The sequence below is a fragment of the Colletes latitarsis genome, chromosome 7, assembly GCF_051014445.1.
Source record: "Colletes latitarsis isolate SP2378_abdomen chromosome 7, iyColLati1, whole genome shotgun sequence".
NCBI classification, from domain to species: Eukaryota; Metazoa; Arthropoda; class Insecta; order Hymenoptera; family Colletidae; genus Colletes; species Colletes latitarsis.
Window position 1 is genome coordinate 15,655,627 of NC_135140.1, and position 25,043 is coordinate 15,680,669.

The following is a 25,043-nucleotide window of genomic DNA, read 5'->3' on the forward strand; positions in this document are numbered from 1 at the left end:
TTAAGACGGTTCTTGTCGATGAAAAACGGTGATCGGAGGAGTATTGGGCAGTGGGTGACATGGCAAAGCAGTTGGAAAGGGTATAGGAGTCTAGATAGAGCCGATTGGGTTCGTTACTTAGCCTTTCTAGGGTATAAGAATCCTATAGAACCACCTAGAGGAGAAGTAGGACTCTGGTGAAGCCTTTGTCTTGGTCCTCCACAACAGTTGCATTGTCTTCTTTGATGAGACACAGGGATTAGAGAAGTTCTGGACAGTAGGTAGCATGGCAAAGCAGTTGAAAAGGGTGTAGGAGTCTAGATAGAGCGGATTGGGTTCGTTACTCGACCTTCCCAGGGTATAGGAATCCTATAGAAATACCTGGAGTGGGAGTAGGACTCTGGTGGAGCTCTTGTCTTCGTCTACAACCAATGGTAGTTTAAATTACTCTATATTTTTGCCAGTCTATAACCGACCATAGTGTTAAAGGTTATAAGAGGCCAAGACAGTGGATATATTACACATGATATTTCTATGAATCTACTTATGTCAGTTCCTGGTTTTCAATCGATTCAAGAGGGTATTTTGGTCTCAAAGATAGGAAAAGTCAGTCACACGTAGCATACTTAATTCTCACTATAACGAGACTTGGAAAAGGTTCCTGACAAAGGCTTCTGTTTTCTCAGGGCGTACCTGGTAATCCATCATGCAATAGTGTTGTCCAGGTAGTTTAGGCATAAAGGCAGGGTTGATCCATTCTATCGGCCTCAGAGGCACGGGATCACAAGGTACAGCTGCTAGGATATTTGGTCCAACCTGCGCTGGAACTGGTGCAGGGCCAAGCAACATCACCGGGTACTCGTAGTAGTAGCCACTATTGTGGTCGTAGAATCTTCCGTAGGCCACGTGCGCCCCGGACTTCATCATCGGTGGATATTCTCCGGTACTGTAGTCTCTGTCCAACAGCTGATCCTCAGTCGTTTCGCTACCATCTGTGTTCCCAGGGGAGAATAGAAATGTATTAAAGGTCTAGACTGGTCAGCTTCGTTGGTGTTATTGACGTATGGCAGTGAAGCGCAGTCGTCGGTAAATTATCGAGTGTTTTATGCTTCAGGGACGAGGAATCTCAAAGGATCGTTTAGAACTTGAACGCAGATCAAGCATAGTAGTTTCAGGAGTGTTCGTAGGGGTTCAATCAAATTAATAACACGAATGTTTGCTTCGAGTCGACTTAACATGGCTGCACAAGAAAAAGTCTAATGGCGTCGAGTCGTAAGATCTTGGCCACCAGTTGACAACTGCATTCCTCGACATAATCTTATCGTTGAACTTCGATCTCAATAAGACGATAGTTTCAGCAGAAGCGTGGCGTGTGGTATCGTCTTGTTGAAACCACATCTTAGACAAATCAGATCCACGCAATTCGCGTTAAAGAATAGATGAAATCGTCGAACCTTCTTCGTTTTGAAAAAGGACCACACCACGTAACTTTTTGTGGGTAGAATGGATCGTTGACTGAGGATTAGCATCTTCCAAAATTCATCCATCCGAAAATGAGAAAGTGAACAAACGAATAACAAACATGGCGGCTGTGATAATTGAAAGATCTATCGCTCTTATTGGAAGACCCTATACGTATCGCCTTAACAATTTAGACTATCATTGCCTAGATAGGAGCTACAACCTGGTCCAGTTCCCAGTATCACCATATACGTTTCTCGACCGACCACCGAACGTCCTGACGTCTAAAGCAGGGTTTGCTGGGTAGCCTTACCGACGAGTCCTCTAGCAGGCCCAGGACAACACGTACACCTTCCTTCCTTCATTTCCCCTCTCTCATCTCTCTTCTAGCTTTTCCATAACCAACCCCCGAACTGTTCGATCGTGATTGCCTACCTGCAACGTTAGAAGACAGTTTCCAGATGTATGACTCTTGACACGGCTACCTTAATAGAAAACAGAATAGTTCCACTCCAAAATCGTGTGCCTAGCCGTCTCGTATTGCAACGCCTGCCATATTCTGTCCAAATACTATCAAAACTTTAGATTGCCAGAGATACTTTTGCTTTTTAATCGAATTAATGACTCGTCAGCTTCCGTATAAACAACAGCTTGAAACAACCCTTAACATCGACAGGAATGAACTGGTCACTCGAAACTACCAACGAGACACCTCCATCGTGCTAACGATCTACAGACTCGTGGAGACAAACGTAATACTCTCTTTTAAGTGGCAATCTTAACCCCGGATTCGAGCAACTCCATCCCCTCTTATATCATTCTTAAGTAGATTCCAACAAATGCTCAATTTTCTAGCTCCAATTAAAGACGAAAACTCGAGGAAAAATAGGGATTCGAGAAACGTTTATCCTCTCATACTTATCTATAACTGAAAGAACACTAACCAAAGAAGTTTGGTTCGCCTCCCCCCCAACTAAGAGAAACTCCATGTGACTTTTGGGGATCCGTGTTGCGACGAAGGATGAAAAAAAGACCGGACAAAAAAGAACAGAAATTCGATGAAATGCGTTACGCTTCTACCTATACCTCTACCTGCGGTGGAGTGCGAAGCTGATTGGCTCTCGGTGGTCGAGGGGGTGGCGCTGGTGCTCGCGTTGCTCGCCCAGAGCTTTCTGCGCGAGAGGTAGCCCTTCTTGAACAGCATGTCCTGCCTGGGCGTCGTGATTTTCGCGTACTCGTCCTCGTTGAAGATGATCTTGGGCTGCGACGGCGACCCCGAAGAATCGTCCTTGTGGGACCTGGTCCCGCCCGCGTACCCGCTACCGCCCACGTTCCCCGCCCTCTTCGACTTGTAGGTGCCCTGGCCATTCCGATTGAAACTATGGGCGCTCGTGTCATTATCCTGGTCCTTCACGTAACCGTTTCGCAATCCTTCCTCCTCGTCTTCCTCGCCGGGCGGAGCTGTCGACAGAAACAAAACAACACGTTAGAAGGTCCATTTCGCATTTGAGTTAAGCAGACTCAAGCGTTGTGATTTTATTCCATCTTTGGTTGCTACCACACAGTGCACTCGTTTTATTACAGACATACAGGATGAAAAATTCATGGTACAAATTAGACTCTATGGCTTTGTTTTCGAGAAAATTAAATTTGCTCTGAAAGCATCGCCAGTCTGGATCATTTAAGGGTGAATACCCCTCTAAACCACAATTTTTTAATAGTTTAATACTTTAAACATATAGAGTCAACCTAACCCAGACCCTCTGTGCCATAAATTATGAAACACCTTGAATACCCCTTGTATCAAGGGCCATATTTATCGCGGATACGTTTCGTTCACCTGCAATGGCGAATGTACAAGTGTTATTAACACTCGTTAGGCTGATAACGCGTTCACGTACCCGGGTCAAGTTGCGTAGGAATTCGTTACACGAGTGCACCCGGTTATCTGCGAGCAACATCGTACATTCGTGATAAGCGTCACACGAGGACGAAGAAATCACACTCGACATTCCTCGATGGGATGTTTGGCTGTCGCCTCTGGTCTAGCTTGCAATTAGATTCCTGAGCAATGTCATCGAGCACCTAATCGCGACGCGTGTCGAGCTAAAAGTTTCGTTTTGGGTCGGTCGCTAGGGTGTTCGAGTATCCGAAATTGGTTCTTTCCACGACGTTATTTATCATATTACATAATACGATAACACCTAAAGTCTAAATGGAGCATCTGAGAAAAGAATCAAGAAGCAGAAGGAAAAGTAATTTCGAGTAATCGAACACTCCTGCATTGTTGTGCAAGTGGTATTTAGATCCCGATGATATCAATCGGTGTACTCTGCTCGAATTATAAAAGATTGTCTACAAAATTAAAAAGCCGTCCAAGTGCACGGGCGTAATCTAAAAAACTATAATACCTCTCAAGGTGCACCTACGAAGCTTGCATATAATTCGATCACATTAACCCATTAGCAGCCAATGTTCCAATCTCTCGACGCGGATACTGTCCCTTCGAGCGATTTCCATCGACACCAATTAACGTAACTACCTGTTACCACGGTATAAAAGGCGTACGGTTTCGTACTTTCTGCTTAACGTGATCCTGACTGGTCATGGGTTAAACGAAGCGTACGCACTATCTCCAGGAACATTATTATCTACAACGAAAGAAAAGATCTAAGCTTCCCGGGCGTCTGTACAACTAAAGAAAAAGTGTAAGCTCTTCGTTCAAGTCCATGATCAGCCTCTTCCTCAAGGTTCCGTACCGTCTTGGTACCTCGCTAATAGTAGAACGTGATTGGAGGAGCCGATCACGTGGGTGATCCTTCGCTGTCGACGCCACTGCATTTCTCCCCTTCCGCGCCCTCTAAGTCACACTGTCGCCACCGACGCAGTTTCAGAATCCTCTTTTCCTCACCCGCGCTACCAGGACGACCACTCCTGCACCCCGATTCACTCCGGACACTAGTTTCTCGTCTCTGTCCTTGCACGATGGAAAATTTCCGCGGCACTGGTACCGAGGTGTCCCGAAAGCGCGATTACGCCAATGGCTTTCGCGGCCAGCGGTCGATCTTCGCGTCCTTTCTCCCGCCGTTATCAGTTTCAGGGTAAACGTAACGCGACTGATAACGCACCGGATAAAACGAGGATGTGCACGGATAATCTGGCGCACGCGATGCCTCGAGAACGACTGCGGTTGACACGAGGAACGGGGTACAGAGGGGGATGGAGCAGAGGAGAACGTTCACTGGCGGACGTAGCCCATTGGCCGGCGTTCGCGAACTAGAATAGCATCAAAATTAGAATAGAAAACGGACGAGGACCAGTGGCCACTGCTGCTCGCCGTTCCCTCGAAGATGAGCCCCGACGCGTTCAATAGACTAGTTAATTAGCAAAATTTTACGTTGCAACAGACTGTGAACGCTATTTCGGAAATAACTTGAATTTTAGAGAATAGTTTTAGATCGTAGAGCTAACGAATCATTTAGATTTTTGATCTCGTCTCGTGGCCTTTCAAATTAAGTTAGTTAACGTGGAAAGTTTATAATTTGCATATTTTACTTCTGTAATTTCGAAACATATCCTGACTTTCTAAATTCCTCCAAATTGGATGAATCTAATTTTTTAGAATACTTGCTTGCTTTTTATCTTCTTTAATCGGCATAAAAGGTATTACCTAAATTTCGTCCCAAGAGGATATAATACAAACTACATAGAATTTGTAAAACTAGAACCAGTAATAGGTATACCAAGCCTCGCAAACGTGATTTTAGAAATTGCTTGAAAGCTTTTCCTCCCAAGTGATCTTCTGGGAGCAGGTTTACCCTTTAAGCTTATTCCTGAAACGAATTTCTCGAAAGAGGTCATCGGACCCTGCACTCTTTGACTGTATTTGGTTTCCTTAAAAGGCCAAGGCACGTTTAGAGGTTTATTTAATTAATTTAAAATAGAAATACGAGACTGAAACACTTCAAACGAGAGTGCTTGATTTCGTTTTATAATCTTGAAGTTAAGTTTTCCCTAAGTGACTTGTGTTTACGCAATCTTACAGGCCTGAGGAGTTCGTGATTTGTGTTTTCAGTGGAAATGTAATTTCGATAAAACAAATGAAACGTTTTACATCGTTAGAAATTTTAATCCAGATAAGAATTTGGTTCATTTCTGTTTCTGACTACGGTGCACGCAAAGCAGGCTGTTCTAGTTTTAATCAGATTTTAGGGTTCAACGTACCCGGGGCTGTATTTTAAGTAGCAAATAGAAAGCGCTTCAAATACTTTGCTTCATCCAGTTACACTCAGTGTGCCGAAGACTTTCTTGCAGAACTGCAAGCGTTCGATAATTCGTGCATACGGAAAAGGAAGAACAATTAATGAGATAATTTATGTTTAATCCAAAGATAATTTCTATATTAGGGTATCCATTTTTGGTGAATTTTTATTTCCTCGTTAAAATATTTACATTGCGATACGTAAGAGTTAATTTTTTTACAAATTTTATATCGAGCTTTTAATCAAAGTGATCAACGGATAACCAACGTCCAAAAGTTTCAAAATTCATGAATGTTCGTTCGAACTACGATACGTCGAATTAAATTTGTTGGCAACCGAGGGGGTCGAAGCGCGCCAGCACGTGAAATAACTAATTTCGTTTCAAGTAAGAGAACAATTACATTGTCTTAAATGTTTGACACGCAGACAACACCCCGTTGATACCCCTGAGAAGAAATACGACGGTACGAGAAACCTGTATTATTTGTTGCACGATAACTCGGCCGCCAAGTAGGTTGCACGGCGATTTATTGTCGCGTTACATAAAACGCGACACCATTTATTGTTTCCTCGGAGAGGGACCAGAAGGACTGGTAACCCTAGAACGCCACGTGAATCCAAACACAAACTGTTAACAACAGTGAGATCATTGAACCATTTTATATTCATGCATTCCATGCTGAATTAAACACTACTCCAAGTGCCATTTTTGTTGAAATCTAAACACGTCGAAGCTTATAGCAATTTTGAAAAATTATTTGCGAAAGTGTCTTTGATCAATTGGCGAGGTTTTCCCGGTGAAAACGAGACCAAACACGACCTTATTCCGACTATTTTTAATTTTCACGTTATTCGTGTCAAATGTTATCTAATTTTTTATTTTTGCTAATAAAACACAAGCCTTGTGGAACTTCGTAAAATGGTAACCATTAAAAGAACTTGAATCTAAAATAAAAATTTTACTAGTGATCGTTTGACGCCACTGAAGATATAGCTATTACTGTAGAAGGAGGATCATTTTTAAAAACATTAGAATGATTATTTCAAAAAATGGTGTCAGTAGTACACCTCCAAGAATGGCAAAAATGGCACCACAATGGAACTTTACGTTGCAGTGGTTCAAAACCTTCTGGAACAATGTAATTGCAGTTGACTGTTCTAAATACTACCAAAGGAGATTTGCTACGCCTTTTTTTTTAAAATGGCCGCAATTTACCGAACACTGAGATTTAAAAATCTTCCTAGTTTCCTGGTGCTCGTTCAACGCGATTGAAATCACAATTGGTGGCCAGAAATTCTTCACCTGAGGTAACGATAAACGCAGAAAGGTCACGAACGAGAAGCAACGCTTCAGCGCGCTGCAATTATGGCATCGCCACTAAATGACACTAATTTCTGCTCGCAGCACTAGCTCGCCGCGATCTTTAATCAGTGACGCACACACCGAGGGAAATTGTTGGCTCGCGTTGTTTCTACTTCTCTTTAGCGACCAACGCAAATAACACGTTCAGTGTGACCACGAACGAATCAAAATTTCGATGCACGTCGAAATTATAGCAATTATTATCCCAAACTAAATTACATCGATGTTTGTTATACAAATATAAGAAATTAAAAATGTAATTCAGCTATCGACTGATTACAAATTGATCGCGCCAAGTTTGAAAATATGTGATAAATTCCAGTCTTGAGCCATTTTTGGTCACATTTCTTTTTACATTTTTAAAACCGTATCAATTTCTAACCACAGATTTTGGTGAATGGTAATTCGAATTTATCGACCCAAGAATATGAAAAATATTCTATTGGATCATTTTTTGGTGGCCGAAAGAACTCTTAATGGCACCTTTAAAAAAAAAAAACTCATTGACACTTGAACTTCCATGAATCTTTGAGGCGTCTTGTGAAACTCAGTTACAAGCAAAAAGTGGCTACAACTGTGTCGTAACTGCGTCTTCTAGACAGATATCATCAAGAAAAATGACGGAAAAGTGTCTTCTAATAAAACGATCGATAAACCCGCACATTTTGGTCGCGCGTTCTATGATCGATCGTGTCGCTTTTCGAAATTCTATTGATAGTAATACGTTTTGTTCGAATACGCACGAGAGGATCGAGCAAATAGGTCAACCATCGAATGGACAGACATCCGTGCAAATGAAGTTGCAAAACAAAATGATGATGCAGAGATCGATGAGCCAAATGTCGAAAGCCTAAAAGGCTGCCAGAAATTGTTATGCGAAATGAATCAATGATTGCTCGTGCAAATAAAGTCTAGTATTGCACTAGGTTTCGTTTTCTCGAGTGTAAGAATACACTGGGTGGTTCTTATGAAACGTGGAAGTTTCAAGAATTATTCTTTTAGTCCAAGATATTTCTTTTTAAAGTGTGTGAAATTTTTCTGAACAATTCCGAAAGAAAATGTGTGTAAATTTGCGAATTTATAATAAAGAAATAGATTGGAGACAGTGGGTGTAATAACCTTTCGCCAACCTTGAAAGATGCTCGACGCAACTATAATCGTATCGAACTCAATCTTCGACGGTTCATATATTTTTTATAAACTTTTAATTAAACATTTTTCTAAGCACATTTAATAATAATTATGTATACTGTTCAGTGTAATTGAACAATTTAATTATCTTCGTATCTTGGCTAACGGAAATTACAATACACCGAAATACTGATAATGATTTTTTCCCCCTAAATGAAGGTGCTTCGAAGATATAGAGGTCATACTTGCTTCATTTATGTGGACTACTTTTCACTGTGATAACAGCTTTCGAAACGAGACGTTACAAAATCGGTGAAATATATCTTGAGCAGGAAGATTATCAGGGTTGTGTAAGATTTTCGAAATCACTAAATTGGTCACAGTGAACTCCGGTCAGGTTTGGGCCATTTTTTAAATTTTAAATAAAACTTAAGAAGAAAAATGTTGGTTTGGTGGAACTAATATTTTCATTGGCCAACAGTGTCAACTTGCAATGGCTACCAAAAGAAATCTTTCATCTTCGTTAACACTTTAACTGCCATTTACTATTGCGATATAAGAAAACTTAATTCTCAAGTTAAGACGTCGAGGGAAATAAATTTCAATAGAGTTTGTGAATTTTAAGGTTACGAAAATAAGTACTGAAACAAATTTTAAGTTATGTAGCTTACAATGGTCCAAAATCAAAATTTTACTTCTGCAGAATATTATACGGTTTTGATCTGGCAGTGAACGTGATAATAAGTATTTGATCTAATCGATCTTTGTATGATATTCGTATCATAGAACTGTGGTCACGGAAATTCTGCATGAATATTAACAATTCTCACTTAACCCCCTCGAATAAAACCGCTTGGAACTGGCCCCTTTTGTTGGCGACACGGCTGCCACGGAATCCACGCACGCTTTAGATTCCCATACATCCTACATTCGAGTTATAGTCGTGCAGTCCGTGTGTGATCATATCTAGTGCATACCGGTATAGTAACACATTTCATTGATCGTCTGGAATCTTAACTTTTGCTTCCAGCCAGGAAACAACTGATAAACGCAATTTTTGCATTACCCGATGCAACACTTGCAATTTTACAGTCCTAAATAGTTTCAGGAATGTTTGTTTTTTCTGATTTCAGACAGGATGCAAGCGATGCACACGGTCTCGCAATTACGCGATTTAAAAGATGCAATTTTCTACCTCGAGTAAGTTGAGAATTTTTATTTTTATTTCCTCTGACGTCCGATCGACGTGGTTTTTCTATTTTCCGATTTAAGGGATGCAATCTTCCCCTTTCGATGTTTTTATTTTAAACGAATCCCAGTATCTTTTTTTTATTTTTTGTTACAAGTGTAAAATGGTGCAAAAGTTGCAGTTTTCCACCTTGAATAGAATCGAGTGTCAGTACTGTGTCTTTCTGTTCTCTCAGGAAGCGAGTAATGAACGTAGATCCTCTATCTTGTGATTGAAGAAGTAATTTTCCACCTCCAGTGTTTTAAGTTTCTCTAATATCGCAAAACGTAATTTTTCCAACGAGTCCAGAATTTTCTTTGCATTTTAGCTTCCCCACCATAAAACCAATGATCCTGATTTGCATTGTTTTTGATTTAAAAAAAAAGTAAGCAAATGTATACACAGGGTGTTCGACCACACTTGGGAAAAATTTTAATGGGGGATTCTAGAGGCCAAAATAAGGCGAAAATCAAGAATAACAATTTGTTGATGGAGGCTTCGTTAAAAAGTTATTAACGTTTAAAGTTTCGACCGTACTGAATTTTTTTCTCGAAACTGGTTAGGAATTCGAGGGTATGTCTATTGACCAAAAATGCTTGTAATTGACCCCCACAACCAAAAATATTTTTTTCAGAACGATTTGAAATTTTTTAATTTTGTCGAATAATTTCACACTTTCTCGAATTTTTTTCTCGAAACTGGTTAGGAATTCGGGGGTATGTCTATTGACCAAAAATGCTTGTAATTGACCCCCACAACCGAAAATAATTTTTCCAGAACGATTAGAAATTTTTGAATTTAATTGTTAATAACTTTTTAACAAAACTTCCATGAATAAATTAGTATTCTTGATTTTCGTCTTATTTTGGTCTCTAGAATCCCCCATTAAAATTTTTCCCAGGGGTGGCCGAATACCCTGTATAATTAAATATACTCTGTATGTAACAGAGAATAAATAATGTAACTATTTATTAACTAAACACAAATTGTGTTCACGTTTCCAGCATCTCGTATTTTTGTCTCACCGGCTAGACCCTTCTAAAATTTAAGTTCCTCGGTGTAGATAACACGTTATCGGAGGAGAACATACTCGTTATCGTCGGTTACGTAACAGACCGCTATCTCGCTCACCTACTCTTGCAACGTCCTTACAATTACGTTCCGTGGAAACGAGTTGCGTGCAACGAGACACAGATACATTTCAGACACACATCGATCGGTATAATGACATTTGCAGAGAGCTGAATCGGTCGACTATACCACAGACTTCGGATTTTCATCGTTCGAGGCTGTTACGAGAACGAATTTAGCTCCTAATTTGATAAAACATATTGATTTACTGCTCCTAGTGATATTTTACGAATCGTGAAATCATCAAGATAAGTTCTTAGTTTAAACACGTCACACTATTTTTTCGTTTGAAATCACGAGTTAATTATGCCTCTGCTCAACGTTTTATCTTAACTTATACCTGGCTGACGTTTTGTATAAACATTTAAGTAATGATTTATTGGAATAGACATTCAGATTTGTCTATGCAAACAAGTGAATTGGGCCCTTTTCGGATACATCGTTAAATTCTGTATATCAAAGCTGCAGATATTTACAACGTCTGTGTGTTTGTGATCTCCCTGTAACTCCTGCTATTTTTGTTGGATTCGAATGAAATTTTATTCAGTTGCTCTTTATGTTGCAACGAAAGGTATGGACCATTTAATTGACAGAATCGAAACAATATACCGAAATTAGGGACATTTAATTTCGATAAGAGGGTTGTTCGTTTCGCGGACGCCCCCGTTGAGTTTCTGTCGACGTTAGAAATTTTTGAAATCATACTTGTCAGGTTTCCCGGGCTTGCGTGAAACACGTTACGCCCCCCTTCCCCCTCCCACGTGACAGATGACGTATGACACTGTCACTTAGTCGTTCCACGTGCTCGCTCGGTCCTCTAATTAATCTTGATCCTTGCCAATCTTCGAGAAAACAGTGTCAATGTATTATTTGTAAAACAGTATCATTGCTTTGTATAAATATTTATACGAAACTATTGTACTTCTTGCAAGAAAATTGGAATCGACTCTAGATCGAAGTACATTCATCCAAACGATACGAAGCAGCTTGGAACGTGACTCGAAAGTGTAGTAAAACGATCAATGAACGAGCACAGCCTCCACGTTTATCGGTACCCATTTTATCTACACATTACTCGACAGATTCGAGATCGACGACTCACTGTATGAGTCATGCAACAGTAGACTCGCCTAGTCAATGACGTAGCATGTGGTTCAGAATAGTACAGCAATACCGTCGACCATTGGTGACAGACCCGTAATAACATGTCTGCCGTTTTGGGCACGTTAAGTCTTATTTACGAAGTCGACGATGCGTGTAACTACGAGCAAAACATCCAAAGAAACGTGCTACGAGTACCAGCGACAAGTCCCCGATTTCCTAGCTCCTCTCTAATCTCCATTTCTCCCCTGTCGACTCAATAATCGCGCGACACCGGCAGCCAATCCGAATCGAGGGAACCGGATTTCCATGTGTTCGAGAAAAATTGAAAATCGCGACACGATCGTTCGACCTCGATGAAAATCATGTTTCCCCGTAAACAAAATGGCGGTCGTGGATATTTTATAGAATCAGTCCGAGGATCGATCGTAGCCACTGGTAACACGGAATCGGTCTCGCTCTGGCGTTTAAAACGTATCACCGACGTTAATCCCGTGGACGGACACTTCCGATCGGCGATCTTCCTCCCGATTGGGAGTCGCGAGTCAACCAGCGTCGAGCAGCATGGCTCCGAATGGTCGGTCGAAGACGCTCGATCGAAACGGAAGCGAATGCTGCGCTGGTGTGCGGCACACTGGCGCGGCGGGCTTCGATTTTCCTGCGACTGTGCAGCCAGAACGATTTTGCATCGGCCCACCCTTCCTGCGCACGCTTTCTATCCGCCAACCCCTTTTCTCTACCACCGTTGTTTCCCACTATCTTGTTACGGTCTAACTTTTGCTTCTTTTTCATCAACCTCCCTTTCCTATTCGCGATTTTTACTATTATTCCCTTTCCGCAAATCTAACAACTCGTTTTTCCCTTGCAGATTGTTTTAATAATTGTCCTCTTTAGGGGGAAAGTAATTTTAATTGAAAAACGACAATGACCAACCTTCGTTTTTGGGGGGACTCGAGAATAATTATTTTTTTACACTGCAAAGTCATTAACGACAAATAATAGAGATTTAATGGCACGTTTAATGGATACACTCGATACCTCGTTTATTTTACAAGTATTTGTGGTTAAATACGTCCTCGACATTTTCTCAAATTATAGCGTGAAATATAAAAATATTCGCGTGCCTCGTATTTTACAGTATTCCTGATGTAAATTTACAATTTTACGTATACTAAAGTTACACGAATTAATATTAAGTTTTAAGCATCGTCGCCAATTACAATCGTATCAATAATGACAGAGATCGGTAAATTTCTACCTCGATCTTTTTTATTTCCCAACCACCACTTCCATAATTCACTTTTCCCCCAGTTTTGATCCATCCTGTCCAAATATTTCCCTACGTTCCTCATCCTCGGTGTTTGCATTTTTCACCCCTTCCATCGCTTTTACACTTTCTCCCTCCCCACCTTTTTATCCTCTTTAACTTCTCCACGGTGTATGTGCATCTCACCCCCTCCTCCCCCTCTCCTCCGTCTGTCTACCCCTACTTCCCCCACCCTCGTTACAGATGCATTCGGCCAACACCCCCTGTCGCATGCGTGATTCCGAGCCAGTTCTCATACTTCCGCTCGCAGATCTGCGCAAGACGAGTCTTGTCGTCAGGCGAAGTCGCCTCGGTGTCTACGACCGAGAGTGAATGTACAGGGTGATTAGGGTATCACGGTTTTCTTTCGACCCCCTCGTCGTGCAATTATTTTCTCGGTTCAAGAACCCGCGACGCCCCGGAATAATTAATTACGACCTTCTGAATGGGTTAGCTCATCGTATAAGGGCAATTTTAAAACTGCAACCTCAGGAGCAATCGTTTATTTTCATACCATGGAACTCGAACCCCCCGATCTTTTGATGTTAAATGCACATACGTTCGAGCTGACTTTTTACCCCAAAAATAATCGTAACTGTATTTTATAATATAAAAAATATGAAGGTGTAAAACACCCACTATTTGCTGTAAATTGCAATTGCGTAAGATAACTTGATGAATAGTAAACTAAATAAGATTACGGTTGCGAGGGGGCTAGGGAAAGAGAAGGCTCGCAAGGGGTTATCAACCCTCTAATAAAAATTTATTCTGGCTCGTGGTTAATCCGACAATAGCAAAGCTTAAAATACCGGGATTAGATGTTTGCCAAGTTAAAACAGACGTTGCTTCTTAACTTCTCTGCAGTTATTAACCGCAGAACGATAGTATGAATTATCACTCTTATTCACCCCTCGTTCGCCTGGTGTGTTCGCGTAGTCGCGTGCTTCTAGTCTCGTCAAGATATTACGAGGTAAAAGAACAATAATCCGTTTAACGTTACCCCGCAGACGCGTTATTCGATTATATTGTTACGACGATAGTCCGATGTCAACGAGCTCACCCCTGCAATTCAACTTTTTTCCACCCTCCTTTCGGAACTTTCCTCGACGCTACATCGTCGCGTTGTAAAATTCTAAAACTTTCAAATGCGCCAAGTGCTATCGCCGCCAACGATGGTAACGGTGTTAGAGTCTTTGCATTCGTTATGAAGTTTCGTACCACGTCGATCAGCGTGGAGGAATTTTCATTCTAATCGATGTTATTAACACTAAAAATACGACGTTACCAAACGAAAGTAGTATCGAATTTCTATTTAACTCGTGTGATATACAGGGTGTTCGACCATCTATGGGGAAAAAATTTGATGGGAGATACTAGAGGTCAAAATAAGACGAAAATCAAGAATATTAGTGACTTGACTGAGGCTTCATTAAAAAGTTATTAAAAAATGAAATTAAAAGATTTCAAATCATTCTGGAAAAATTACTTTCGGTTGCAGGGGTCAATTACAATCATTTTTGGTGAATACACATACCCCTGAAATCCTACCCACTTTCGAGAAAAAAATTCGAGTAGGTACCGAATTTTTAGACGAAATTAAAAAATTTCAAATGATTCTGAAAAAATTCTTTTTGGTTGCAGGGGTCAATTATAAACATTTTTGGTGAATAAACATACCCTCGAAATCCTGCCCACTTTCGAGAAAAAAATTCGAGTAGGTGTGAAATTTTTAGACGAAATTGAAAAATTTCAAATCGTTCTGAAAAAATTATTTTTGGTTGCAGGGGTCAATTACAAGCATTTTTGGTGAATAGACGTACCCTCAAAATCCTACCCACTTCCGAGAAAAAAATTCGAATAGGTACTGAATTTTTAGACGAAATTGAAAAATTTCAAATCGTTCTGAAAAAATTATTTTTGGTTGCAGGGGTCAATTACAAGTATTTTTGGTGAATAGACATATCCTCGAAATCCTACGCTCTTTCGAGAAAAAAATTCTAGTAGGTGTGAAATTTTTCGACAAAATTGAAAAATTTCAAATCGTTCAAGAAAAATTATTTTTAGTTGCAGGGGTCAATTTCAAGCATTTTTGGTGAATAGACGTACCCTCAAAATCCTACCCACTTCCGAGAAAAAAATTCGAATAGGTACTGAATTTTTAGACGAAATTAAAAAATTTCAAATCGTTCTAGAAAAAATATTTTTGGTTGCAGGGGTCAATTACAAGCATTTTTGGTGAATAGACATATCCTCGAAATCCTACGCTCTTTCGAGAAAAAAATTCTAGTAGGTGTGAAATTTTTCGACAAAATTGAAAAATTTCAAATCGTTCTAGAAAAATTATTTTTAGTTGCAGGGGTCAATTACAAGCATTTTTGGTGAATAGACATACCCCCGAAATCCTACGCATTTTCAAGAAAAAAATTCATTACCGAAAATACAATGTCTGACCCTGACACTCCGATTCCTCTGAAATTTCGACGAAAATAAAAAATTTCAAATCGTTTCAAAAAAATTATTTTCGGTTGCAGGGGTCAATTGCAATAATTTTTGGTGAATAGACATACCCTCGAAATTCTACCCACTTTCGAGAAAAAAATTCGAAAATGTGTGAAATTTTTCAACGAAATTAAAAAATTTAAAATCATTATAAAAAAATTATTTTTGACTACAGGGGTCAATTACAATAATTTTTGGTCAATAGACATACCCTCGAAATTTTACCCTCTTTCTAGAAAAAAATTCAGTACATGCGGAACTTTAAACGTTAATAACTTTTTGACGAAGCTTCCATCGACAAATTAGAATTCTTGATTTTCGTCTTATTTTGATCTCTAGAATCTCCCATTAAAATTTTTCCTAGGGATGGTCGAACACCCTGTATACTTTCTATGCAGTCTAACAAAAATATCAACATTAACGAGATGTACGTATTCCAATATTTAATAGTAACATCATGTACAGTGTAATCATCGCGTGCAGTGCACTTATTATTATACAGGTGATCGGTGACCCGCGCGTGACCTTTTATTTCGAGTAATACTTTCGCTATCGATAGAATTGTTCCGTTTTGAACGAGGGTTTTCACTGCACAGTATAATGCAACGCGCGAAAAATCGATGCAGCTTACCAACAATAAGCCACGGTATTCCTCCTCGCGAAAGCAAATCGCCAATTAAATCTTCACTGACCCAAGAAAAGGAATATTGCCGGCCAATGTAGTCGACGTAGTGGCTAAAAGGGAAGAGGGTGGCTACTATAAAAACGGAAGCGCGGCTGCGCGAACGAACGATTGGCCACGGAGCAAGGAACGAAGTTGCCTTCTGTTATGCAATGTACAATGCACCTCGTGCAACGTGTACCGCGTGAAATATTTTTACCTCGAATAAAATATACCGTGCAATTTACCTACAATGAAAATATCTCGACGCTAAAAAATATTTCGGAGAAACGTCGATGGAGGGGAATTTTGTTTTTCTTCAAATTAAATGAATTTGTAAACAATAGCCACTTTGACGACCTATGCCTATGAAGTCTTTCAGAGACATCAAGGATTTTATTAGATTTTTGATAACATTTCTCTAAAAGTTAGTTGCTTTTATACATTTTCCATTTTTAGCACTCTAGATAATAGTATGTTTATTTATGAATAATTTTAAGATGCTCAATAAGTCACGTAAATATTCACATTAGTTTCAATACACTACTTCCTTGTTTATTTTTGAAATCTTGTTATAAACCTATATAACCAACCCAGCATAATATTTCACATGTGTATATTAATAAACTACTATTAATAGTAGTTAACCCGATTCCTGAATGACTAAACTTAACTGCACAGATGCCTCTATTCTCTCCACATTCTTTGCATTCCTCTTTTCCATCAATGTACAGAATCAAAAGTTTCGTAAATTTGTGTAAAAAAATTAGTCGTGCCATTTTGGTAAAGCAATACATAATGTAGAAAGGTAATAATTTTAGTTATGAAATCGTCGAATGGTTGTCAAAATCAATGTGAAATCATTTCGTAAACTCGAATGGTTCGCAGAGTTCACCGACCGACGTTTGTTTAAAAAGCCTAGAAAAGCTAGTAGCGGAGTTGCCAGGATAAACTAGCGGTCGATATAACGTGACAAATAGACGCAGTTGAGAATCTGTTGCCGGGTGCAGCCTCGAATTCGCGTCTACGATCCGACACTGTATCATCGATGAAAATGGAAAAGCGTCTGCGCACACGAACCGTTCCTACAAAATGAACAACCTGCCCCCGATAAGTTCCTCTCTTATTTCTATTTTTTACTTCCTTCGTGCTCCATTTCTTTACCGCCATTCACTTCTATCATACTCCCCCTGCATTTCCACAGTTTTTTGTATTTTACTGCATTCAAACAACAACTCTCCATAACATTCCATCAATACATCAACTTAATTATACAACAGTGACGTCGATACTAAACAGTTGACGTATAAATCGTTGGAATTTTATATATTTTATTTTGTACTAATAAATTGTATTATTACATTACCCATAATTGAGCTTATTAAAAATCAAAAACAATTTTTGAAAAAAATAGACGTGATAGCTGCTGAAATTTTTCGATGAAAAAAAAAACTTTCAAATCGTTCTGAAAAAAATATTTTTGATTGTGGGGGTCAATTACAAGCATTTTTGGTGAATAGACATACCCTCGAAATCCTACGCACTTTCGAGAAAAAAATTCGAGAAATTGTGAAATTTTTAGACGAAATTAAAAAATATCAAATCATTATAAAAAAATTATATTTAGTTACAGGGGTCAATTGCAAGCATTTTTGGTCAATAGACATACCCTCGAAATCCTACGCACTTTCGAGAAAAAAATTCGAGAAAGTGTGAAATTTTTAGACGAAATTAAAAAATATCAAATCATTATAAAAAAATTATATTTAGCTACAGGGGTCAATTGCAAGCATTTTTGGTGAAGAGATATACCCCCGAATTCCTACGCATTTTCGAGAAAAAAATTCTTTACCGAAAATACAATGTCTGATCCTGACATTCTGATTCCCCTGAATTTTCAAGCGTATCTTTAAAAAATCATAACTTCTAAACGGATTGGAGGATTATAATGTTTCGAAATGCAAACAACGCGTATTTTTAGTTCTCTTAATATTCAATTTTCTTTTCACCAATTCTAATTCCATAAAAGTTGGAAATTTCCAATAATATGAGATTCTATTTTCGCAAACGATACAAATCTGCGATGTTACAGGTTTTTCTGTTCAGTCTGGCGGCAATCGCATTTGTCGTGTCCGGGGTTCCTGCGTGAGGGTTGTCGCTTACGTAACACGCCCACGCATCCAAATATTCTGAGAGGAACATTTTATCTGTATTTGTAGAGCTTATCCTTCCAACGTGTTATCACACTACTGTCCACCTCTAAGCTGTACAACCTTTCAAGTGGCAGAACAGATGTTACTGTATGCGTCCATTACATTTTGTAACCTGATGTTTCCGTCGGAACAACAAACAAATGAATCTAGAAGTTTTAACTACCAATGATAAAACGTTTCTTTTTCTAAAAAATTCTCAATTATTAACTGGTATTAGCAGAATCCTCGTAATATAATCAGAATGGCTGACGCCTTTATTTGTAGTTCATTAAATAATAAATAAAGTAGCTAGTTCATCGCATAATGTATCGCTTTATCAATCAGCGAACAAACAGAAGCTTCTTAATTTTCTAATCCTAAATACGATTTTCAGGCGATTGATTACTCCGACGATAGTTACTTTGTTATCCAGATACATGGTTTGTTCTAAACTTACTTTGACGCGTACATTGCATCAAAGTTTCTTCGACGAGCCTATTCAGGATCAGAGCCTGAATTGTTCGATCGATTTAAACTTCTGCAATTTAATAATTAATTTCTAATCATATCCGGGATCTGTCACTATATCAACGACAATCTCGCGATCGTAACGAATTAATCGTTTCGAGATAACGAACCAAAAATAAATACGATATCTGTTTCTATTTAAGTACTCTCTATTTGTTTGCAAGTCGTCGAAGATTAGTCACTATTTTAAATCGCGCCTTTCAATATTTTCTACGAGCACACTCTTAACCGTGACTGCTAAACATTATCGATAGCAAGCAGTCTTATCAGAGGCGATGGTAAAACGAGGATAAAGAGTTGTGTAATCATACAATAGTCACAGACAACAAAATCAAACGTTTTAAAGAATTATCAAAAATTCTCCAGTCGCTATATATTCCTGCTAATGTAATTGCAGTTTCACTATTTTGCAACTTCTATATTACACTACTGCCTCGCGAAGTAATTGAAGAAGATTGCAACCTTCCGTTCATAGCCGAACAAGTGTTGACCCGATTCACGATCAGTTAGCGAGGTATTACTTTATCCCATGTTTCGCTTCAATAGTTGACAACAAAGACACGCAAAATTCAATAACACAATTTTTAATAAGGAACGAAGGATAAACCACTATTTGCCCATTATTCGTTGAATAAATCTAAAAATTTCAACCATCGAACGAAACATTTTGTGTTAAACTTTTATATCATTATGTGCGTATGTGTACTTCTTAACAAATTTCATGCAAGATAACTTTGTTAAAATTTTAATGAGGGATTCTAGAGGCCAAAATAAGACGAAAATCAAGAATACCAATTTGTTGATAGAGGCTTCGTTAAACAGTTATTAACGTTTAAAGTTCCGACCGTACTGAATTTTTTTCTAGAAAGTGGGTAGGATTTCGAGGGTATGTCTATTCACCAAAAATGATTGTAATTGACCCCCACAATCAAAAATATTTTTTTCTGAACGATTTAAAATATTTTAATTTCGTCTAAAAATTTCACTTTCTCGAATTTTTTTCTAGAAAGTGGGTAGGATTTCAGCGATATGACTCTTCACCAAAAATGATTGTAATTGACCCCTACAGCCAAAAATGTTTTTTTTAGAACGATTAGAAATTTTTTTTTTTCGTCGAAAAATTTAGGCACCTACTACACCCCCCCCTGTCGATTTTTCTTAAAAATTCGTTTTTCATTTTTAGTAATTTTATTTGACGCCCTACAGAAAAGTTGTCTAATACTTTTTTGTAGGTACCCATGAGCTCTACTTCAGAAAAATGTTTCATTAAAATATATTCACAATTGTAGGAGTTATGGCTGTTTGAAAATTTGACTATTTTTATGGGGTTTTTCTCATTTTGCGGGGCCAAGGACCAACTTTTTGAATATTTTTACGATTTGTACATATTCTCCATCAAAATACGCGTAGTTTGCTTTTTTAAACATTAAAATCGTCCAATCCGTTCAGAAGTTATGACGTTTTAAAGATTCGCATGAAAATTCGGGCAGACATTTCTGACCAGAAATTATATTTTCGGTAAGGAATTTTTTTCTCGAAACTGAGTAGGATTTCGGGAGTATGTATAATGACCAAAAATGATTGTAATTGCCCACTGTAACTAAATATAATTTTTTTAGTATGATTTGAAATTTTTTAATTTCGTCTAAAAATTTCACTACCTACTCGAATTTTTTTCTAGAAAATGGGTAGGATTTCAGGGGTATGTGTCTTCACCAAAAATGATTGTAATTGACCCCCTGAACCGAAAATAATTTTTCCAGAACGATTTGAAATTTTTGAATTTAATTCTTAATAACTTTTTAAAGAAGCCTCCATGAACAAATTGGTATTCTTGATTTTCGTCTTATTTTGGCCCCTAGAATCCTCATTTTTACGGATAATTCAAATGGCAGAACTCGAACAAATATTTCGTCGTACCACTCGCGAGTCGTTCAAACCCATCGCTAGTCACGAATAATAAAGAACACACCTCCTATTACCAGAAGTTTATGTTTCGATTTTAGGGCCCAGAACTTTCTTAAACGACTCAAACGGAAGCTTGGCGTTCCCAACGAGCCTCGAGCTGCTCTCAATCGTCATTTTCGTTTTGACTTTCGTAATCTACGATTAAGCGCGAGTCAATGAAAACGATAAGAGACCGCGTGAATCGAGTTAGACCGTTTTACGACGTTGAATCGTTATCGCGCGGTTGTGCAAGCCAACACAGAAACGAAATTTTTTCTTTTTTTTTCTCTCGAAAGATGCATTTCACAATTGCGAGTGGAAAAACGGCGTTTCATGCCCGACAAAGCCCGACGCGGATCTAAAATTCTAATACATTCCACGGTTGCGTTTGAACTATGCACTTTAGGTTGCGAATCGATTAAAATAAATTATGGCGCGTAAAAATTCGCGGCTACGGCCGCGGATTATGCGACCAACAGTTCGAGCTTTGTTCGCGTCACAAAGCTTCCTGGATTTTGGCACGAAAAGGGAATGTTCATCCTGTGGGACGGAACCGGTCCTTTGAAAAATGCACAGACTTTGTGTTACTTGTCGGAACAAGTTTTTTTCGTTTTTTTTCTAGTATTATTTTAGCCGACAATCCGAGTACAATGAAGATATCGTTACTCTTACTATTAATGTACTTTACTGGAAAAAATATGACAATAGATTCGTGAAATATAAAAGTTTGCAAGGAAACCCAGAATATAGAGATCATGTAGAAAAAAGAATAAGCTAAAGACTGAAGCCAATGGACTTTCTAGCAGATCCAAAGAAGAGAATACACAAGTATGCAGCTATGACCTTAATACAAAAGAATTTGTAACTGCTTAAGGCAGACTGGGAACATCAATCTACTTGTCATAAAATAGTGGAAGAAATAACTCTATTTTTTTGGAACTAAATACTGGATTCACGATTGCTTTTATAAACACGGAATTGGTAATGGTAATAAGCGGATAAAAATTTTGCAAGAATACTAGATATCAGAGAAAAAGAACAGTGGCTGCAGAGAAATAATCCAAGTTGGAAAGAATACGTAAGAACATAGTCTGTAGGCATTAAGGTACAGTTTAGAACTGCTTAGAAATAGCAGAATGTAGATCAGTAATGCTGGACAGGAGTTGCAAGCTAGCAAATCGTGGAAATACTGAAACAGGAACAAACTAAAGTTCTGAATAGTTGTGAAATATTCAAGTACTGAACTCTATATAAAGAGTTGTGGGATCATGGAAGCGTACCACTGTGTGGAAATGGTTAACATATAAAAAGTGTTCAGCAAGAATATTAATGAAGCTTGAACAAGCTCAAAATTTGAAAATTAATCTACGTGGAAAATGGTAGCAATAGTTAAAAAAAAAAAATGATAGATAGTATTCAGAAGAGGATCAATTTTTCAGCAAGTGTAATATAAATAATCTAATGGTGTATTTAAGCTCGAGGAACTAATAACAGATGCAAAGACGAAAGTATTCCACAACAACTATGCCTTCTGGTCATAGTTCACAACTGCCTAGAAATAGCAGAATATAGGAACGGTGCTATGCAAAAGGAGATACGGGAACAATTCAAGTACTAAACTTTTATATAAAGAGCAGCGGATGGTGGCGATAAAAGCTACTTAGGAACATCAAAACATATCGAAAAGTGAAATGTACGCAACAGGGGTACTAACCAGGTTCAGAGAAGGCTAGAGTTTGCAAGAATGCTAGAAAAGAAAATCAATTGCACAGAAGGTGCGATGTGCCTGTATACTCATAGCATATTAAAGCATGCAGAACTGGTAGCAGATGCAAAGACCAAAAGAATGCTCAACTATTCAGATAGTAGAGTCCAGAAAAACGATACTAGACCAGGGGAACCGACAGCCGGAAAATGGACGACTAACAATGGATTGCTAGGAAGGGAAAACAAAGTGGGCAGAAATTGCACGGTGAACAGTTGTAGAGAGTTTTCAAGTCAGAATTTGAAATATTTATCGCAAATGATTATTCGGATCAAATAGGGGTGAAGGCCGAACGGTATTCCATCAGCAAATAAATAAATCAATATTAATAGCATGTCTGCACGCTAAGCACAAATGCATTTAAAAAATGAAACAATCAGTAAAACTTTAACGGGCAAACATGCATTTGCTTTCAATCCTACATTACCTAGTAAATAAATTAATGTTTATGTCCAGTCTTCCACGCCACTATGAAAGACAAAAATATATTTTTATTGCAGAATTGTGTGGTAGCAAATGCGAAGAGATGAAGACAAAGACTTCAAAATTGCTAGGGGAGGATACAACACAACAATGGCGACCAGAGTTCAGAGTTACTGAAGAAACCAAACAAAAGTAGTATCGAATTTCTATTGAACTCGTGCAATATATATTTTTCACGCATCGTAATGCAAATATTAACTGAAATGAAATATATTTAGCTTGGGTCACCAAACCATATAAAAGTAGTACCGAATTTCTATTGAACTCGGGCAGTTTTTCACGCATCGTAATGAGAATATCAACTGAAATGAAACACATTTAGCGTGGGTCATCGACGACCCACGCCAAACAAACGAAAGAGTGGAATGTCGAGGAACGATGGTAGAGGCTACAGGATTTACACCATGTAGAGAAACATGTAAAATAATATTCAACGTTGACGATAGTTTGCAGAGATACTAGTCGCTGGGAGGGATCGATCGTGGAACAATGGTGGGCAAGAGCAGAGCAGAGGTTCGCGAAGCGTGAAGTAAGAGATTCTAAGCTGCGACACGGGCTCGCGTTTCGAGTAACGGAAAATCGATTAAAACGACGAAGGAACGCCGTTCATCGTGGTCCTGGCGGGCTGATGATCTTATAAGGTGGCTCGCAGATAGAACGAGCAGACATAAGTGATTTGGAACGTCGGACTATTATAGAACCGGCTAGCTACATTGTCGAAAACATCGGTTGGCTGTCTTCCCCCACCGCAAGAAGAGGTTACTAGATTCGAGTTCGTGACACCTTCGGCACGATTGTCGCACAATCACCTTGCCAAGTCAGCTTCTTCATTATCCCCTTTGCTTCTTCGACGCGTTTCACGCTAGTAAAAGTGACCACCGTTGAATTATGCGGTCCCCAGCAATGCGGTGGCTATTACATATTTTGATCGAGACCGCATACCTGTCCGCATCGCGCATCAATCACTATGATGTACGAATGTGGTTGTACCGGACAATAAGATCGTGTTGTTAGCGTTGATTTATTTATTTGGCGAGATACGGGCAAGGACATTAACCCCTACCTAGGCTCTTCATTTGTATCTTGAACGAGACCAACGAGAGAATCGAGTCTAATTCTAATTCTAATTCCGACTGGCGTGTCTAACTTTGCGTCGACCGGTTTGAGTAATTGCTCGTAAAGAAATTTATGTAGCAATGTTGTTTCGCGTAATGGGTTACACAATATGGCAAACATTGTTGCTGTATAAATTTATTTTCCGACTTGGTACGCGACACAAAGTCAGGTTTGAAGGTTTGGAGTTGAATGGAAATTGGTGAATTTGATTTTGGGAGCTGGTGGGAATGTAAGTTTGGTGCTTGAACTTTGTTTAAACGAGATTGTAAGATTCTAGACTTTGCATTTCATTTTCCATGCATGCTAAGCTTGGTTTATTTATTATGGAATATGAGTTTTATTAAGTGTAATCGTATGGTTCAATACGATAAACTCTCTAACATTTATCTTCCATGGACACGGTTGTACGAACGATGCTAATATATTGTTAAAATTTATTTGCTTGACGTGGACGAACTTTAGACCATAACCCTATTAAATCGATGATTACATTTGGAATAAAGTGAAGTTAATGAGAGAATATATTAACTCCAAGTAGAATAAAATAGGATAATTTTGTTTCACTGAAATGCTGTTTACAAAGCTAGTCTTAAACTTTGTAAGTAAACGAAATCATTTATCTATCGTGTGTTTAGGTTAATGAGGGAATATATTAAATTGATTATACCGTCACTATGTATGCATGGCACAAGTATGCAAACAATGCGAACATATTAACGTCGAGGTGGACTTCAGATCTCAACATTTATTGTTCTAATGATTTATTGCTTCCGATACATGGAATCAGAATCTTGGTAGAGTAATATTCTATCAAAAAAAAAAATAGATCAATGATGCCACACTAATCAGAGGAGACCTAAAAAGATGAACAAATTAATTAATTGAGAATA

At 38.6% G+C, this 25,043-nt stretch overlaps 1 protein-coding gene across 8 annotated transcripts in view; it reads right to left on the reverse strand.

The window, feature by feature from the left end:
* LOC143344160 (uncharacterized) overlaps positions 1 to 25,043 on the reverse strand; it is a 53,099-nt gene that overhangs the window by 10,163 nt on the left and 17,893 nt on the right. Inside the window, exons 1-4 of one of the 8 annotated variants that reach the window (XM_076769936.1) lie at positions 5,555 to 5,727; positions 4,200 to 4,716; positions 2,527 to 2,901; positions 673 to 971 (exon numbers count right to left, since the gene is read on the reverse strand). In XM_076769936.1, coding sequence (XP_076626051.1) covers positions 673 to 971; positions 2,527 to 2,901; positions 4,200 to 4,281 — 756 coding nt within the window. In that variant the 5' untranslated portion in view covers positions 4,282 to 4,716; positions 5,555 to 5,727. Of the gene's footprint in view, positions 1 to 672; positions 972 to 1,433; positions 1,521 to 1,663; positions 1,876 to 2,526; positions 2,902 to 4,199; positions 4,900 to 5,554; positions 5,728 to 25,043 lie in introns of those variants that run through there. The other 7 variants (XM_076769937.1, XM_076769938.1, XM_076769940.1 and 4 more) reach the window with 7 other exon arrangements.